Source organism: Amblyraja radiata, chromosome 16 (assembly GCF_010909765.2).
Source record: "Amblyraja radiata isolate CabotCenter1 chromosome 16, sAmbRad1.1.pri, whole genome shotgun sequence".
NCBI classification, from domain to species: Eukaryota; Metazoa; Chordata; class Chondrichthyes; order Rajiformes; family Rajidae; genus Amblyraja; species Amblyraja radiata.
The window spans coordinates 17,305,596-17,325,242 of NC_045971.1; the positions used below are offsets into that span (position 1 = coordinate 17,305,596).

General features: G+C 45.5%; 1 protein-coding gene and 1 long non-coding RNA gene across 2 annotated transcripts in view; one reads left to right on the top strand and one right to left on the bottom strand.

The window, feature by feature from the left end:
• The window catches only part of vat1 (vesicle amine transport 1), a 44,104-nt gene that overhangs the window by 6,261 nt on the left and 18,196 nt on the right, over window positions 1–19,647 (bottom strand). Inside the window, exons 4-5 of the mRNA XM_033035260.1 lie at window positions 18,222–18,311; window positions 10,282–10,517 (exon numbers count right to left, since the gene is read on the bottom strand). Coding sequence (XP_032891151.1) covers window positions 10,282–10,517; window positions 18,222–18,311 — 326 coding nt within the window. The remainder of the gene's footprint in view (window positions 1–10,281; window positions 10,518–18,221; window positions 18,312–19,647) is intronic.
• On the top strand, window positions 2,576–18,265 carry LOC116981996. The gene is made up of 3 exons (XR_004414326.1): window positions 2,576–2,789; window positions 8,287–8,300; window positions 18,253–18,265. It is a non-coding gene; the product is annotated as an uncharacterized LOC116981996 (long non-coding RNA).

A 19,647-nucleotide genomic window follows, 5' to 3' on the forward strand; every position in this document is an offset into this window, starting at 1 on the left:
ACTGTCAAGTTTGACACCACAGCAAGCATCAAAACGCCTTTCCATTTGCTTCAGAGTTGGCCACTGACGCAGTGAAAAGTGAACAGTTCCCAAAGCAGCACAAGGATACTTCATGTACGTGCGCTCCCACACTGGCTTCCCTTGGTGGACAAATGGCTTGTGGCCTCCCAGTGGCAACAGAGTTTCCAGTACGAGGCCACCTCCGCTGCCTCCCGAGACTCTCTTAAGATTTCCTTTCCTGCAGGGATGTGAAAAGTGCTGGAAGGGTAAACAAAAAGAAAACTGGAGGATATGTATGTACAGAGGGAGGAAATGGAGGGCTTGGATAGAAAAACTTTTGGTCGAATATGGGCCAAACCTGGACAAATGGGAGGGGTGGGTGGGGGGAAGGGTCTTGACCCGAAACGCCACCCATTCCTTTTCTCCAGAAATGCTGCCCGACCTGCTGAGTTACTTCAGCACTTTGTGTCTATCATGGGCACATGGGATCAGCTTAGATGGAACCTTGTGGTCGGCATAGTGTATGGCTCTATGACATCAATGCCAATACAAGTTTGTAGGAAGCCAAGAAACCAGCCTGAGACGCAGGATAGAACAAAGCAAAAAGCACTTTGAAAAGCAACCTTTAGCCACATTCTACACCCTTTCCCATTTCAATCAATCAATCAACCTTTATTGTCATCTTGCAAAGCAACAGTTGTACAGTGCAAAATGAGAAGACGTTTCCCTGGAAATACCGGAGCATCGCACATAAAACTTAAACATTTCACACATAAAATAAAAACAATAAAAACAATCCAGTCCCTGATAAAACAGTACGAATAGTTAAAAAGTGCAGGTAAAAACAGCAACATTAAAATACAAGTAAAAACAGTCATAAATTGGCCAGGGCAGCTGATTTAAGTGGCCAGTGCCAGAGTTATTAAATTGTCAGTGCAAAAAGCAGCAGAATCAGTTGGAATGACTGTTTAGCAGCCTCACAGCCTGTGGAAGGAAGCTGTTTAGCAGTCTGGTTATCCGGGCTTTGATGCTACAGTATCTCTTGCCTGATGGCAGGAGATCCAGGTGTGTGTGTGGAGGGGGTGCAGTCTGTCCTTTGCTATGCTCAGTGCTTTTTTCAGGCAGCGGCTCTGGAACAATTCTTGTACCGAGGGTAGGGAGAATTGAAGTGGAGTTGGAGCCTCCAAATCTGGTGTGCACAGACAGGGCCTCTATCTCTGAGAGGAAGAGGCACCGAAAAGTATGCAGCACTTCCTCAGTTCTGCAAAGTGTTGTGCTGGATTAATGCTCCAGTATCTTCAACCCAGGAGAACGCTGCCAAAGGGAAAAAAAACTGCCGACAATTGCAGGAAGTTTATCTCCAGTTCCTACTATTGAAATAATCTAGAGCGCTAAATATTTGTACCCTGCAGGTCACTCTAAACAGTAAATGTTTAACTACAGACGAGCCTACAAATTGCACGTCCAACGGTGAACGTTCCTCAATCACGTACACATTTAAAACTGCCACATTACTGCAGTATTCCCGCTTGGTTTAGTTCAGAGATACAGCTCAGTAACAGGCCCTTCGGCCCACCATGTCTGCACCGACCAGCACTCACCCATACACTACTTCTATCCGACACATTAGGGCCAATTTACAGAAGCCAATTAACCAACAAACCTGCATGTCTTTAGAATGTGGGAGGAAACTCGAGCACCCAAAGGAAACCTACAGGGAGAACTTGCAAACTCCACACAGACAGCCCCCGTAGTCAGGATTGAACCCGGTCTCTGGTGCTGTAAGGCAGCAACTCTACCGCAGCGCCACTGTGCTGCCCCTGCTCTAGGTTAGTGTGCATTAGGTAGGGGGCGCTGCAATGTCAGCAGCCTGTCAGCAGCACGTTAGTTTTTTCAACTTTTTTTATTTTTTAATATGTTTTAAAGTATGTTTTGATGTTTCTCGGTGTGTTTGTGTGGGGGGTGGTGTGGGGGGGTAAGGGGGAAACCGTTTTGGCCGCCTCCTCCACGGAGAGGCGACTTTTTCCAGGTCGCCTCCCCCGTGGCCTAACAGCAAGGATTGGTGCGGCCTTTCCCGGAGACGCGCCCGGGGCTTCAGCGGCGGGCGCAGCGTGGAGCGGGAGTCCAAAGTGACCTTGTGGTCGCGTTGAGGCGTACGGGCATCGTATGGCCACGCGGGGCCGGTCCCACATAGAAGCGCGGAGGGGTATGTAGTTGTGTGCAACATCGCGTGGGGCTCCGAAATTTTTGTAGTGAACGAAATCTTCACGCGCCAACGGCCTGTCGCGGAACTGACGGCCAAAGTGGGACAGGCCCAAGACCCTGGCGCGACGCAACGTCTCACCTCCAACAGCAGCAGAAGCAGACAAACGATCGCCGAACTCGGCCTGGGGCTCACGGCCGTTGCGGTCCGGATCCGCCCCCACTCCTACTCCCAGAGCGGGGCCAAGAAAATTGAAGATAGACACAAAATGCAGGAGTAACTCAGCGGGACCGGCAGTATCTCTGGAGAGAAGCAATGGGTGACGTTTTGGGTCAAGACCCTTCTTTTCAGACTGAATTCAGAGTTTCGACACGAAACGTCGGCCATTGCTTCTCTCCAGAGATGCTGCCGGTCCCGCTGAGTTACTCCAGCTTTGTGTCCATCTTCAAATGACGTCACGCGCTCCAGACGGCTGTGCGTACGCATGGAATCACGCCCGACCTTCGCCGGACCATCGTGGCTCAACGCGACCACGAGGTCGCGTAATTTGCGTGCCAAGGACACGCAAGTGGGACAGGCTCTTCAGGTAGCAAATGAGGATGGTTCAGACAGAGGACAATTAAAAATTCTACTCGCCCAGAGGCAGTACTTCTTGCACAAGTTTCACACAACAACAAAGGCTGCACAATTGTAAAACAAAATTGCATGTTTCTAGAGGTCATGTCCATAAAACTGCTGAATCAATTGCCAAGCCCAATTATTCTTCTCCCACAATTGTGCCGAGAAGTTGCTTTGTGGTTCATTTTGGGACGATACAATTCTTGCATGCACTAGTCTCCTGCCTTAACTCTTCCCACGATACGGCTTAAAGAAAAATTTACACGAGATCCCATCAGCAGAAGGTCAAAACATGCCTTTTGGTTTCCCAATGCATTTCGTTAAGACAAACAGCCGGATTTTAAGCCGTTGGGGTCTTCTGCATATTTGTGCTCCGACGTTCAAATGAGTGCAATATTTGAATCAAAAATGTTTGCTGGTTCAGAACAGAGCTTAATAACGTGATCTGGAAAGATAAACAGCTACTTTGAAGTTTAGCAAAATAAGAAGCAAAATTAAAATGTTGATTTATTTTTTGACCAGGGTACATAGCCAAAAAAGCTGGAGATTCAGGTCATGCTCAATGCAGTTAAGTTTATGTATGCGAGCTGCCAAACCAACTAATATTAAAAAGCAAGAGGCTGCAGTACTAAGGCAGTCAAACTACCTGCTCCCTCGACCCTCTCTCCACTCCCCTGCTGAAGTCCTGCCTCCCCGTTCTCTGCCCCTACCTCACTAATCTCTTCAACTCCTCATTGTCCCAAGGAATTGTCCCCTCCGCTTTCAAAACTGCTGCTGTTACACCAATCTTAAAGAAACCTGGTCTTGATCCCTCCTCTCTCATTAACTACCGCTCAATCTCAAACCTCCCCTTTCTTTCAAAAACCCTGGAGCGTATCGTTGCGACGCAACTTCATTCCCACCTCCTTGCGTATAACCTACTTGAAATCTGGCTTTCGCCCCCTCCATAGCACAGAAACTGCTCTCCTCAAAGTCCTCAACGACCTCCTCACCTCTGCTGACACTGGTTCCCTCAACATCCTCATCCTCCTCGACCTGAGCGCAGCCTTCGATACAGTGAACCATAACATCCTGCTCACCAGACTCAAAGACCTCGGCATTGAAGGCTCTGCACTCAGCTGGCTCCGTTCCTACCTTTCCAACAGATCCCACTTCATCTCTCCACAACCACACCTCTGCTACAGCCACAGTCACTCAAGGCGTTCCCCAAGGCTCCGTACTCGGCCCCCTCCTCTTCATCATCTACATCCTCCCCCTTGGTCAGATACTCCGCCACTTCAACCTGGACTTCCACTGTTACGCTGATGACACCCAGATCTACCTCGGCACCAAATCTTCCCACAACCCCCCCCCCCCCCGCCCCTCTCCCATATCAACTCCTGTTTGTTAGCTATAAAAACCTGGATGCAACATAATTTCCTCAAACTCAACAGCGATAAGACAGAATTCCTCCTCATAGGCTCCAAAGCCACACTCAGCAAAATCAATAACCCCACTCTTACCATCGACGGCACCACTGTCTCCCCATCTCCCCAGGCCTGCAACCTTGGCGTGATGTTTGATTCCACCCTCTCCCTTGAGCCTCACATCCGCCATGTCATTAAAACCTCCTTCTTTCATCTCCGCAACATCGCCAAACTCAGACCCTCTCTCACACCTCCCGCTGATGAAAGACTCATCCATGCCTTCATCTCCTCCCGACTGGACTACTGCAACTCACTTCTCCTTGGCATCAGCTCCACCTACATCAACCGACTCCAACTGGTCCAGAACGCAGCCGCCCGACTCATCATCCACACCAAATCCTGGCATCACATCACTCCAGTCCTCAAACAACTTCACTGGCTTCCCATCTCCCACCGGATCAACTACAAAATCCTGATCCTCACCTACAAAGCCCTCCACCATCTGGCCCCCCCATATCTCACTGACCTCCTCTCCCCCTACCAACCCTCACGGTCCCTCAGATCCACATCAGCCGGTCTCCTCTCCATCCACAAGTCCAACCTCCGCAGTTTTGGGGACAGAGCCTTCTCCAGGGCAGCTCCCAGGCTCTGGAACTCCCTCCCCCAACTGATCCGCAATTCCGTGTACCCTCACCATCTTCCAGTCCCGCCTCAAGACCCATCTCTTCACCTCTGCCTATCCTTAGCCCCACGTCCCCCTCCCTTTTCATCTGTGCATTAATTGCCTCATATTGTGTTTTGTATTGAATTCTGTCTTTACTTTGTGTACTAGTCATGTCTCTACTATTTATTTCATTCCCCTTACATGTTTTTCCTCTACCTGCTAAATTTTTGTAAGGTGTCCTTGAGACTCTCGAAAGGCGCCCATAAATAAAATGTATTATTATTATTATTATTATTATTAAACTGCATGCATGATAGACCACTGACCAATGGAACACTTTCAATCAGCAGTTGTATTCAAACTTGGAAGCCGGTATGGCAATAACAAGGGTATAAGATTTACGTTTATTATAGTCAAGTGCATTGAGGTAGTGACAATCTTTATTTTGTATGCTATGCAAGTGTTCAAGCGAGTTTATTGTCATGTGTCCCTGTATAGGACAATGAAATTCTTGCTTTGCTTCAGCACACAGAACATAGTAGGCAGTTACTACAAAACAGATAGTGCGTCCATATACTATAATATAAATATATACACACATGAATAAATAAACTGATAAAGTGCAAATAACAGATAATGGGTTATTAATAATCAGAGTTTTATCTGAGCCAGGTTTAATAGCCTGATGGCTGTGGGGAAGTAACTATTCCTGAACCTGGTTGTTGCAGTCTTCAGGCTCCTGTACCTTCTACCTGAAGGTAGCAGGGAGACGAGTGTGTGGCCAGGATGGTGAGGGTCTTTGAAGATACTGCCAGCCTTTGAGGCAGCGACATGCAGTGAGATAATACATATCAAATTACGCCAAGTACAAAAGGTAGAGAGAAGGGAAAGATGCAGAGTGCAGAATATAGTTCTCAACATCATAGCACAACAGCCTCAGAGACAGTTCAGAATCAGTCTGAAGAAGGGTCTCAACCCCAAAAGTCACTTGTTCCTTCTCTCCAGAGATGCTGCCTATCTCACTGAGTTACTCCAGCATTTTGTGTCTCGTCTCTAACGTTCGCAATGAGGTAGAGCGGGAAAACATTTCTGACTGTTCTCCAGCTTATGGAAGGACTGTTCAGAAGCCAGATAACAGGGGGGGGGGGGGGGGGGGGAGGGGGAAAGCTGTTCACAGTGTCTGGTGGCACACACATTCAAGCTTCTGTATCTTCTGTCCCACAGGAGCAGGGAGCAGGAGTGACCAGGGTGGGAAAGGTGGTTTTGTGACAATCGAGGAGGGTTATATATTAGTCAGGAAACCAAGGGAAAATAACATCCTGAAGCACAAAATGTTGCAGATAATGGAAAATAAAAAATGTAAGGAATTTTCATATCAGGTAACATCAGGAGAATGTTAGAGTAAATGTTTCACATGTACTGACTACCCCATCACTAAAGGGATCTCCAGGAGGCACTGTCTGAAAAAGGCAGCCAATATCAAAGACCCACACCATCCTGGCCACACTCTCATCTCACTGCTATCATCGAGAAGAACGTACAGGAAGGAGTCTGGAAACTGTGACCTCTAGGTTCAAGAGCAGCTTCTTCTCAACAACCATAGAACCTCAGCAAATGTATTGTAGATATAAGGAACTGCAGATGCTGGTTTCCTACAGAGAACACAAAGTGTCCGAGTATGGTCAGATGGCATCTCTGGAGGACATGGATATGCAATGTTTTGAGTCCAGGGGACTTTGAAGAAAGGCCCATACCCAAAATATCATGTATCCATGTCCTCCAGAGATGCTGTCCGACTCCTTGAGTTACTCCAGCATTTTGCGTTCTCAGCAACTATGATATTTCACAATAGTGCTGGAGCAATTCAGCGGGACAGGCAGCATCTCTGGAGAACATGGATGGGCAATATCTTGTCTCGGGACCCTTCTTCAGACTGAATATATTGGGCCTCCAACTCTTCCAGCTATCTCTCCCCCTACTACAAACAGTTTGAAGAAGGGTGCCGATAGGAAACGTCACCTATTTTCTCCAGAGATGCCAAGTAACTCCAGCATTGCCTTTGTTTTTTTTTTGTAGGTCAGCATCTGTGGTGCCCTGTGGTCACAGCAGCTGGAATAAGTCTGGTTACATTTCACCGCGTCTGAATTTCCTAAAATACTTTGCACCCAATCATTTGCTCTCAAGAGTAGCCAGAATGTTGGATTATATGCAAACGTTTTAAAATACAACTGTAGATAAAACTGAGTTACACCAGCTGTGTGTCTATTGTACCAGATAAAGCTAAGTTATGTTTATATATTATATATTTTTTTTTAAATTGGCGGCATGGACTTGGTGGGCCAAAGGGCTCCATTTCTACGCTGTATCTTTCAATCAATCAGAGCCACAAGACTTGTTGTACGTGTGGCCCGAGGTTGGTGTCACTACAAAGAAAGTTGTCACAAATCTGGAAGTTTAGATTAAATAATAATAACGAAAATCACTTTCAGCAGCAGAAGTAGCCAAACGACACAAATGTAGAAGTGTTTTACCATAAATTAAGCTGCGATCTAGAATGTATAATCTACAAATTCCTACGTCTTACCCCGTATCATTCTTTATTTGCAAAACCAACCGCCACATGCTGTATCCACAGTGCAGTTGCTGTCTTATAGTGCCAGAGACCCAGGTTTAATCCTGACTACGGGTGCTGCCTGTAAGGAGTTTGTACGATCTCCCTGTGACTGCGTGGGTTTTCGCCAGGTGCTCTCCGTCCGGTTTCCTCCCACACTCCAAAGACGTACAGATTTGTAGGTTCACAAAAATGCTGGAGAAACTCAGCGGGTGCAGCAGCATCTATGGAGCGAAGGAAATAGGCAACGTTTCGGGACGAAACGTTGCCTATTTCCTTCGCTCCATAGATGCTGCTGCACCCGCTGAGTTTCTCCAGCATTTTTGTGTACCTTCGATTTTCCAGCATCTACAGTTCCTTCTTAAACAGATTTGTAGGTTAATTGGCTTTGGTAAAAAAAACATTAAATTTTCCCTAGTGCATTGGATAGTGTTAGTGTGCGGGGATCGCTGGTCAGCATGGACCTGGCGAGCCGAAGTGTCAGTTTCCATGCTGTATCTCCAAACTAAACTATGATAGACTAAAGCCAGAGTCAGCAGAGCCCAGTCTAATCCCAGCTGCCATTCCTGGACTTTCAGTGGAAACAATGACTCGTTTCTCCTCACATGCTTGTGTGCGCATCAAAGTCCAGCACTGACAACATACCATGGTGGTTAATACAAGTATTTCTTTATTCAACACAAGTGAACAGATTTATTCTATGGAAGTTAGGTGGTGTTGAATAAAGTAGTTTAAAATGTACAAATGGTTCTCATGACAATCCTGTGGCCATTTGAACTAAGAGCACTCACTATCAAAGTTCACACAACACAATAAAACTATTAAGGGCCTGTCCCACGGGCATGCGACTACATGCGGCAAGCGCGACCTAAAGGGCCGGTCCCACCAGGATGTACCTGCATGCGGCAAGCGCGACCAAACCAGAAGCGGGGGCCGCGCGGAGGTCAAGTGAGTGACATGAAGTTCGAGCGAAGTCCGCTGGGAAGTTCGCGCGTGAAGTACGGCGTCAAGGCGGGCAGGCCGTTGCCGCGCAGAACTTTTGAACACGGTCAGTTTTTTGGAGCCCCGCGCGATGTCGGGACCAGCTCCGCACAACTCCATACGGCTCCTGCGATCGAAGTGGGACAGGCCCCGCGAGGCCGTACGGCTCAAGCGATCACGTTAGGTCGCGCTTGCTGCATGCAGGTCGCATGCTCGTGGGACAGGCCCTTAAGTTTCGTTGTACAGCATGTAAAAGGCACGCCAACCATCCATTCACATTAGTTCTACGTTATCCCACTTTCTCATCCACTCCCTTCACACTAGGGGCAATTAGCCTACATACCCACGCATGTTTGAGATGTGGACCCGGAGGAAACCCAGGCAGTCAGGGAGAACATGTAAACTCCACACAGACAGAACCAAACGTTAGAGTCTCTGGCGCTGTGAGCTAGCAGTGCCAATGTGCTGCTAATCTTGGGTGGCATCCAATAGCAATATTTCTCAAACTATTAATACTTACTCCTGGTGTTTTAATTACCTAAGCTAGAAAGGTGCCGGCACACATATCAATTAAAATATGCCATATTTATCAGCATTTTTTTCCGTCAATATATCCCCTTCTGCTTTGAAGGATGTCAAAATTCAACATCTAATTTAATAAACTAATACCAAGTATAAAAATCAACATTCAAATATCCACTAAGGTTCACCAAACACGCACATTATGTTGCAGGAAAATGAAATGTTGATTCTCACAGCCTTTCACACAATTATCTTATTACTGTACATTAAATCATTACATCCCAGCTGTTGGTATGACCACCTATAAACTGTTTCAGCTAAGGGCCTGACCACCTAATTTAATACATTTTTAAAAACAAAAACAAATTTTTTATTGCTGTTCATTTTTAATACAAATTTTAAATCTAGTTTTCAACTTTATAGAGGTGCCACTACACTGTATTGGTGCATACCATCACAAAAACACAGCTTACTCCTATACTATTAATACTAAAACTCCACCATGTTGCACAGTGGTACAAGAAAGTTTCCATTGACCCGAGGAAAGGAAGAAACATGCTCCAAAACCTCACTCCAGCTGTAAACCTACTCATGCTCCTGTGCTCTCGAGTTCTGGCTTACCCTGGGCTGCCCTGCACTCCCAGCCAGATGCCAGACCAAAATAATTTCCAAACAGTATGATGAGAGATTTTTTTGCTGCAAAACACAAAAGTGCTGGAGGAACTTGGTAGGTTAAGCCGCATCTGTGGAGGGAATGGACAGATGGCAGCTCAGATCGGGACCCTTCTTCACACTGATTGGATTACGGGTGGGATGAGGTGGCTGAAGAAAACTGGAAAATAAGTAGTTTGGGCAAAGCCTGCCAGATTATTTGTGTGTGGGGGGGGGGGGGGGGGGGGGGGGGGGTTGAGACGTGCAGCAAGTGACAAATGCTCGAGGAGAAAAGGAGACAAGGGTGTGAAATATAAGGTGTGATATATAAAGCTGGAGGGTGGAAGGAGGGTATAAAAATGGAAATAGGAACGGGAGGCAAACAGATAGAGGGGGAAATGGGCAGGGTGACTGGGAGAAGTGTGTACGTACTCGGGTGGGGAAAAAATAACGGGGATAGGAGATTACTTGAAATGAGAATCTGCACTTTGCTCGAGATTCTAGCATCAACAGCTCGTTTCTCTAGAATTGTACCCCATCTTGTCAACAGCATCTAAAACCTGCCAGTGGCCTGTAGAGGCAATAACAAACCAGTGCATGCAGATGTGGTAGTGAACTTGCTTACCTGCTCGAATGACCATACAGAGTCCACTTTAGGTTTGATTTTCCCTTCACTGTACAGTGAAATCAGCTTGCCAAAGACGTCTGCAATCTGGTCAGGGTCTGCGTTTTTGAGTTGAAATCCGCACACAGCTTTGTTGCTGTTTATTAGCTGGAAGGCATCAATACTGAGCTTGTGCCACCAGATCTTTGCGGCAGCTAGCGTGCTCCGCTTTGGTGCGGTCAGTATATTCGAAGAACCTGAGTCAAGAACAAAACAAGTTTTAATGCAATGCAATCACTTTAATGGAAAGACATTTAAGAGACGCAAAATAATCCTCATGGTTTAATCGGACACTCTACGCTGTCAGTAAAATTGATATTCGAGCACTACAATACTTATTATTATTATTGAAGTTATTGTTTGGTTTTTTTTCCTGAGCTTTTGTCATATTATTTATGATTACATATCCTGTTGTGCTGCAGCAAGTAAGAAGTTCATTGTTCTATCTGGGACATATGACAATAAAACACTCTTGACATCTTTCAAAATACACCATCCAAAGTCTGGATTAATTGGCTCCTGTTATGCCACGTAAAAGTAGATAGCAGGAAGGTTTCTCCCCCCCCCCCCCCACTAGGGGACATAGTTTTACAGTAAGGGTCACGAGATTTAGATTTGAGGGGGACATTTTCACCCGGAGAGTGGCGAGTGTCTGGAACATACTGCCAGAGAGTGGAAGAAGCAGAGTCGCTGACAGGAGTCAAGAAGTGTTGAGGTGCGCAGGCACATTGCCGAGTCTGTGGGCCTGGATGGGATCAATATGATGAATACCCAGTAGCCAGCAAAAATGTGACCGTAAGTCGTATGAGCGAGTCTACTCCGACTAATGGTCGACCTATCTTTCCCCTCAGCCCCATTCTCCTGCTTTCTCCATGTAACCTTCGACACCTTTGCTAATCAAGAATCGATTTCCACTTTAAAATGACTCAATAATGGCCTCCACAGCCATCCGTGGCAATGAATTCCACACATTCACCACTCTGGCTTTATTTAAAATTAAAAAATTCCTCCTCATCTCCATTCTCATGTGGCGGTTTGAATGGCCTTTATCCATGCTGTACAACCCATGTGAAGGGTATGTGTCCAAAACCTCAAGTTGTAAACATTGTAATTTTACACCGCAATGTAAACTACTCCACATCCCCCAGTCAACGTGGCAGCTTTTATCTCCTTGCTACAGGCAGCACAATTCACAGACTGTTCTACTCCTCCGACATACCAAACTCCTCATTAATGAGGAAAAGAACAAACACTGTGCTTTTAACAAACTGGATTAATTTGTAAGTAACTGTGCTTGGAACATCCTCGACAGACCCATAAAGTGCCATGGCAAAAGACCAATGTAATGGTAAGTAGTTCAGCAGGACAAAGAAGTAAACATTGACCCCATGTGCCACTGAGGTGAACAGTGCAAAGCCTGGAGTTGTCGTACGTCTAGGATATATTGTTGATGCTCAGTATTTAACTAAGTGGGACAGGCAGCATCTCTGGAAAAAATGAGTATGTGATGTTTTGGGCCGGTACCCTTCTTCAGACGAAGACCCTTTTCAATAGAGATGCTGCCTGACCTGCTGAGTTACTCTGGCATTTTATGTCCATATTCGGTGTAAACCAACATTTGCTGTTCCTTCCTACACAGGAATGGCTTGAGGTTCAATGGGATGAGGCAAGTAGTGAGAGATAACAGATAGATAGAGTGGTAGGGGTAGACAAGGGAAAGGAAAGGTTAGTATAACATTGAAGCCAACATTAACAAGGGATAGACTGCTGGATACAGGCTTGTGCCAGGGAATGGAAGAGGTTATTTAAGCATCTACAGTAAGGTTACAATTACACATAAACCATTTAAACTGTCAAATTGATTTTGGTACATATAATAGGAGGCTTGGAGATTAATATTAGGCCATGGTATCTCAAGTCAACCCTTTCTGTGTAAATAAAGTTGGAGAACTTCAATCATTCCTTAGGCACCAAGTTTAAGATATTGGGCATCAATATCTGGAATGGTGGCCGATTAGGGAGAGGGGAGATGCAACGAGACCTGGGTGTCATGGTACACCAGTCATTGAAAGTAGGAATGCAGGTGCAGCAGGCAGTGAAGAAAGCAAATGGTATGTTAGCATTCATAGCAAAAGGATTTGAGTATAAGAGCAGGGAGGTTCTACTGCAGTTGTACAGGGTCTTGGTGAGACCACACCTGGAGTATTGCGTACAGTTTTGGTCTCCCAATCTGAGGAAAGACATTCTTGCCATAGAGGGAGTACAGAGAAGGTTCACCAGACTGGCAGGATTGCAGGACTTTCTGGGATGTCAGGACTTTCATATGAAGAAAGACTGGATAGACTTGGTTTGTACACGCTAGAATTCAGAAGATTGAGGGGGGATCTTATAGAAACTTACAAAATTCTTAAGGGGTTGGACAGGCTAGATGCAGGAAGATTGTTCCCAATGTTGGGGAAGTCCAGAACTAGGGGTCACAGTTTAAGGATAAGAGGGAAGTCTTTTAGGACCGAGATGAGAAAATCATTTTTTACACAGAGAGTGGTGAATCTCTGGAATTCTCTGCCACAGAAGGTAGTTGAGGCCAGTTCATTGGCTATATTTAAGAGCGAGTTAGATGTGGCCCTTGTGGCCAAAGGGATCAGGGGGTATGGAGAGAAGGCAGGGATGGGATACTGAGTTGGATGATCAGCCATGATCATATCGAATGGCAGTGCAGGCTCGAAGGGCCGAATGGCCTACTCCTGCACCTATTTTCTATGTTTCTATGTAATCAAATCCCCAGTTTAGAATGAATCGATACTGGGTTGTGTTTTTTGACAGTACAATCAGCAACGCTTAAACACCTGCAAGAATGTCACGAATTATCAGGTCAAAGCATCCAGCGTACTGCCTCCATCTAGAATACAAAAGACAATTCATGCCCAAAAGGCTTTACGGAGAGCCATTAGTGGTCCTAGTTTGACTGTGGGATGCAACAAAGGAATTTGCATGCAATTCCAGTCAGAAGCCAATTAACCAGAAGACAACTTCACATTTATAGCACCTTGTGCCTCAATACACTGAAGTGATTCCCAGCCACTGGAATACAGAGGTGCAAGTCACTCCTGCAATTTGATGAATCTTGCTGTGCAAAGGTACTTCAAATGATAATTTATTGCTGAGAAATGAGTATTTGCCAGTGCATTGTCATCTCTGATGCCTCAGTCATTGAGTCATGCAGCAGGGAAACAGGCACTTTGGCCCTACTCATCCCTGCTAGCAAAGATGCCTCAACTAAACCAATCCCATTTGACTGTATTCGGCCCTTATCCCTCTAAACAGTACCTGCCCATGGATTTATCCGATGCCTTAAAGGCAGTTATAGTACCTGCCTCAACTACTTTCTCTGGCAGCCTGCTTCATATACCCACCACCCTGAATGAAAAATTTGCTACTTAGTTTCGTATTAAATCTTGCCCCTCTCACCTTAAGCATGTCCATTGGCTCTTAATTCAGCTACTTTAGGTAAAGTCTGTGCATTCACCCAATCTATCCACCTCTACCAGAACACCCCTGAGCTTCCTGCGCTCTGAGGAATAAGGTCCTAGCTTGCCCAACCTCCCCCTATAGCTCAGCTGCTCAAGGTCCAGCAATATCCTTATAGATCATCTCTGCACTCTTTCCAGCTTAATGACATCTTTCCTATATCAGCATGACCAAAACAGAGCATGGAACTCCAAATGCAGTCTCACTAATAATGTATTTACAATTCTAACATGACATCCCAACTTCTCAACTCAAAGGCCAATATACCAAAGCCTTCTCAATGAGCCTATCTACCCATGAAATCAATTTCAGGAATTTATGTACATGTATTAGATCTATTTGCTCTACAACACCCCGAGGGGCTTACCATTAACTGCAAATGGCCTGCCCTGATTTGACTTGCCAAAAAGCAACACTTTGCACTTATCTGCATTAAACTCCATCAGCCATCCCTCAGCCCATATGTCTAGCTCATCAAGAGCCCAGTGTAATTTTTGATAACCATCTTCACCATCTACGATACCACCCACTTTAGTGTCATCTGCAAGCCTTGTACATTGTCATGAAAATAGTGGACACATACCAAAAACAACAAACAACCATCACTAGATCCTGGGGTATGTCACTTGTCACAGACCTCCAGACTGGAAAAAAAAACCTTCCACCACCACCCTCTGCTTCCTTCTACAAAGTCAAGTCTGTATCCACTACTTAAATTTGGCAAAGTTTGATTTCACCTCCTACCACAAGATCACAGGCAGTTGGCAGGGAGCAAAAATCACTCAGCTGCAGATTCTCCAAGTAGAACACACCCTTATAATATGGAAACATGCTTGGAGTTTCTTTATTGTTATTCCGTCCAAACCCTAAAGCAGCTTGCCCAATAGAACTAAAAATGCCTTCACCAGAAAAAACAGCCAGAGTTTAACAGAGCAGCTCGCCTTTCACTGAAATGGCACACAGGAACTTGGCTTACAAATTACAATGAAGATTTTATTTTTGTTACAGCCAGCCAAGGCTGTACAAAATGGAACTGAGCAGTAGATGATCACTCAGATTATTGGGAGACTGTACAATTTATAGCAAGCATTAAATAGCTTTGGTTTCAAAAGTTATGATTCAGTAACTGGAGAATGTGTTAGAAACTGGGGCCAGGGATCCAGTGAAGGCAGGTCACACTCGAACTTGGATGCAAAACAGATGTCTATGTCAAACCATGGAAAAAATGTGGCAAATGACCCAGGAAAATTATAATGCATTGGTATTGCAGACCAATGGTTTATTTTGACCGAAGATCTACAGAATTTTGGGAGCACTAACTTTGCAATGTGATTTTGCACAGTTTAAAGCATTATTATTAATTTAAAATCAAGACAGTCGCAGGATAAAAACTATTTTTACCAGTGTTTTAAAAGCCGTTTCTCACAGAGAACATGGTTAAAGTTAATATTAAAGATTTTTTAAATCTTAAGGGCCCGTCCCACTTGGCCGTCATTTGCGCCTCATTTACGCGTTATATGTAAAATAAGTCGGCGCGACATCACGCGCAAATCATGCGTCATGCCGTCTGGTGCGCGTGACATCATTAGTTAAGGTTGGAACTAATTCCAATGCGTCACCACACGATACACGCGAGACGTCGGGACGCAGCGTGCGACACCAATGCGTCAGCGATACGTCACGCAGGTGGCGTGCAAGGATTTCGTACAGGACGAAATCCTGGAGCGGTGCGCGATACCGCACGCAACTCCACTCCTCTCCATGCACCCACCTCGCGCTACGCACACGCTACCCGTGCGTCACAACGCGTCGACCTATTTTCCATATGGCGCGTAAATGAGGCGCAAATAACGGCCAAGTGGGACAGGCCCTTTAAATAACTGAAAATCTAACTTTACGGCACAAGATATCTTGGCGTCACATACAGCGGTCTGAGAAGCATTTCCCCTGGCTCTGTTTGAAATTGGAAAAGTCATTTGTGGGTAAGTGGAATGAGCTGCCAGATGAGGAAGCTGAGGCAGGTATTATTATAAAGACATTTAAAAGAGATTTGGATAGGTTCATGGATGGGAGCAGTTTAGAGGGACATGGGCCAAATGCAGGCAGATGGGACTAGTGTAGATGGGGCATCTTGATCGGCATGGACAGGTTGGGCCAAAGGGGCCCGTTTCTGTGATATACAAATCTGAATATTTTTCCTTGATGGATCAATTGGCGTCCAGGTTTTTCTCCACATCACCATTCAGTAGCTTTGGCAATTAATTGTTCAGAGTGAAGTTCGGAGATTGCAGACTCCCATTCCACACTTTCCTGTTACTTTTACAGCGTATGCATTTTTATAAAGAACAATTCGATTCCCTCCCTTGGTTGTTGGCTCATGCAGCAACAAAGGCATCCTGTACACAGCACAGAGGAAGCTCCAGATGCAACAAGGGAAGTTACAAGGTGGTGCATTGGTAAATTTCCACACTCCTTGCTTGATAAGGAAGAGGGTTTGCATTTATATTGGGCTTCACAATATCAACAACCACCTTGCATCATCTTCTCCCTTGTTTTAAAAAGTGCATTGCTCACCACCTGCCTTAAGTTACCCGATCAAAAATAAATAAATCATAATGGTAAATATTGACCAAAACTAAATAAAGAGTTATACATTTAATCCATCTCTAGGGCAATACTCAGCAGAGTGTTGGGTTACTAACAGGACCGGCGCACAACCCGACATCTCACCAACAAGGCTAACAACATTTTATGTTTTTACTCTATTTCAACAACTGTTGCCAGATGCAATGCTTAAACCTCAAGCTTTCTCTGTACACATCCTGCCTGCACTACAAGGCTTCCCCACCCCCCACCCCCACAAAAGCGCGGCATTAGGAAATCCTGCCCAGTTATACAAAACGGTTCCAGTAGCCAAGTGTTTGAGCAAACAGGAACAAGGCTATTGTAATGGCAAATTCAGAGCAGAAGGAAAGAATGTCCGTTAGGCTGATTTTGTCCTTGTTGCAAATGGTGGCCTCTGCAACACCTAAAGTAGAACAGTACAGCACAGAAATGGGCCCTTTGGCTCACAATGGTTGCACTGAACATGATACCATGTTAAGCTAATCTTATCTGCCTGCCCATGATCCATATCCCTCCACTTCCATGTGCTCTTTAAAAGCCTCTTTAACACCTCTATCGTATCTGCCTCCACTGCCACCTCCGGGAACATGTTTTAGACCCCTACCACGGTGTAAATACTTGCCCCGCACATCTCCATTACACTTTCCCCCTCTCGCCTTACACCTATGCTCTCTAGTCTTGGAACATTTCCACGCTGGGAAAAAGGTTCTGACTGTCTCTGCCTCACTTAATGCTACATTCTATCAACTCTCTCCTCAACCTCCAACGTCGTTCCAGAGCAAAACTTGATCTCAGCCAGCAAGGATAAGAGGGAATGAATATGCACCACCAGCAGATTCCAAGTTAAATGGGGCGGCACAACTGTAGAGTTGCTGCCATACAGCGCCAGAGACCCTGGTTCGATCCTGGCTATGGGGACTGTACGGAGTGTTAGTTCTCCCCGTGACCTGCGTGGGTTTTCTCCGGGACTCCAGTTTCCTCCCACACTCCAAAGACATACAGGGTTGGTAGGTTAATTGGCTTGTTATAATTGTAAATTATCCCTAGTGTGTGTAGGATTCTCGCATTTGTGTGCGGGAATCGCTGGTCAACGCGGACTAGGTGGGCCAAATGGCTTTCCATGTTTGTTTCCCCCAACTAGTAAATAGGTCAGTGTTCTTCCTCATTATTATTGGCACTACTTCTTCAACAACAAAGTGTTCATTGGTAGCCTTGTACCATTTGATACAGGCCAGCAATGTCCACAGTTTGTAAAATAAAATGGAGAAAGCTGGAAGTTCAGGTCTTTTGGCCCCTCTACAAAATAATTAATGGGAAAATCAGTATTCACTACCACTAATCAGCAATATAACTAATTTGGAGGTGGAATTTAGGAACTGCAGTACTTGAGGCTGAAACCTTTTGAATTCCAATTAGTGATTGCTCTGGAACAAAAGCACAATAACCCAGGTCCATTGCATTGACAAAGGTGACAAATTCACGAGTCAAATTCAAGTCCCTTGGTAAGACTTATAAGAGGTCAAATCACAGGGGTTGCAATGTTTGAAGATCACCAAAATCACCAAGCAATAGTGGCCGGAAGAGATCTCTCACATCCTCTCTCAACTATTACAAATGGAAGTACATGTGAGAGATGCCAAGGGCCTATAGCTACAGCAGGAGAATACTTAGATTTTGCTTTGTGCAGTAAGTAGAGCAATTCTATTGATTTGATATTCTAGAGTAGTGACTGTTTCAATGTAACTTACCATACAGGACAAGTTTTCCCAATGGTTTGAGCAAACCAAAGCCTTTAGTGTTGTCAGCTCCTCCCAGGGGATCCAAGACAATGTCAACACCTTCAGGATAAAGTACAAACATTGAAGTCTTTGTAGTTATGGTGTGACAGTCAATTCCAGCATTGTAATAATGGCTCGAGTCAAACATGTAGAAACATACATGAACAATAATAATAATAATAATACATTTTATTTATTGGCGCCTTTCAAGAGTCTCAAGGACACCTTACACAAATTTAGCAGGTAGAGGAAAAACATGTAAGGGGAATGAAATAAATAGTAGAGACATGACTAGTACACAAAGTAAAGACAGAATTCAATTCAAACACAATACGAGGCAATTAATGCACAGATGAAAAGGGAGGGGGACGTGGGGCTAAGGATAGGCAGAGGTGAAGAGATGGGTCTTGAGGCGGGACTGGAAGATGGTGAGGGACACGGAATTGCGGATCAGTTGGGGGAGGGAGTTCCAGAGCCTGGGAGCTGCCCTGGAGAAGGCTCTGTCCCCAAAACTGCGGAGGTTGGACTTGTGGATGGAGAGGAGACCGCTGATGTGGATCTGAGGGACCGTGAGGGTTGGTAGGGGGAGAGGAGGTCAGTGAGATATGGGGGGGGGGGGGGGGGGTCAGATGGTGGGGCTTTGTAGGTGAGGATCAGGATTTTGTAGGTGATCCGGTGGGAGATGGGAAGCCAGTGAAGTTGTTTGAGGACTGGAGTGATGTGATGCCAGGATTTGGTGTGGGTGATGAGTCGGGCGGCTGCGTTCTGGACCAGTTGGAGTCGGTTGATGTAGGTGGAGCTGATGCCAAGGAGAAGTGAGTTGCAGTAATCCAGTCGGTAGGAGATGAAGGCATGGATTAGTCTTTCAGCAGCGGGAGGTGTGAGAGAGGGTCTGAGTTTGGCGATGTTGCGGAGATGAAAGAAGGAGGTTTTAATGACATGGCGGATGTGAGGCTCAAGGGAGAGGGTGGAATCAAAGATCACGCCAAGGTTGCAGGCCTGGCGAATGGGGAGACAGTGGTGCCGTCGATGGTGAGAGTGGGGTTATTGATTTTGCTGAGTGTGGCTTTGGAGTCTATGAGGAGGAATTCTGTCTTATCGCTGTTGAGTTTGAGGATGAATGTCAAAGGCTTGAAAATGGGGAATGCTAAAATCAAATGCAAATGTATTAATTAAATGTTTTATCTGTGCAATAACTGTTCCGTCTACTATTTATTGTGCTTTCTAATGGCACACAACAACATTAGTCATGAAAAAGATAGCCTTCAAGTCAGCGGCAACTTGAAGTTTGCCAATTACATTGAACGATACGGAACAGGAACGCCTCGGTCCACAATGTTTGTGCCAAACATGATGCCAAGTTAAACATATCTCATCTGCCTGCACATCATCCATA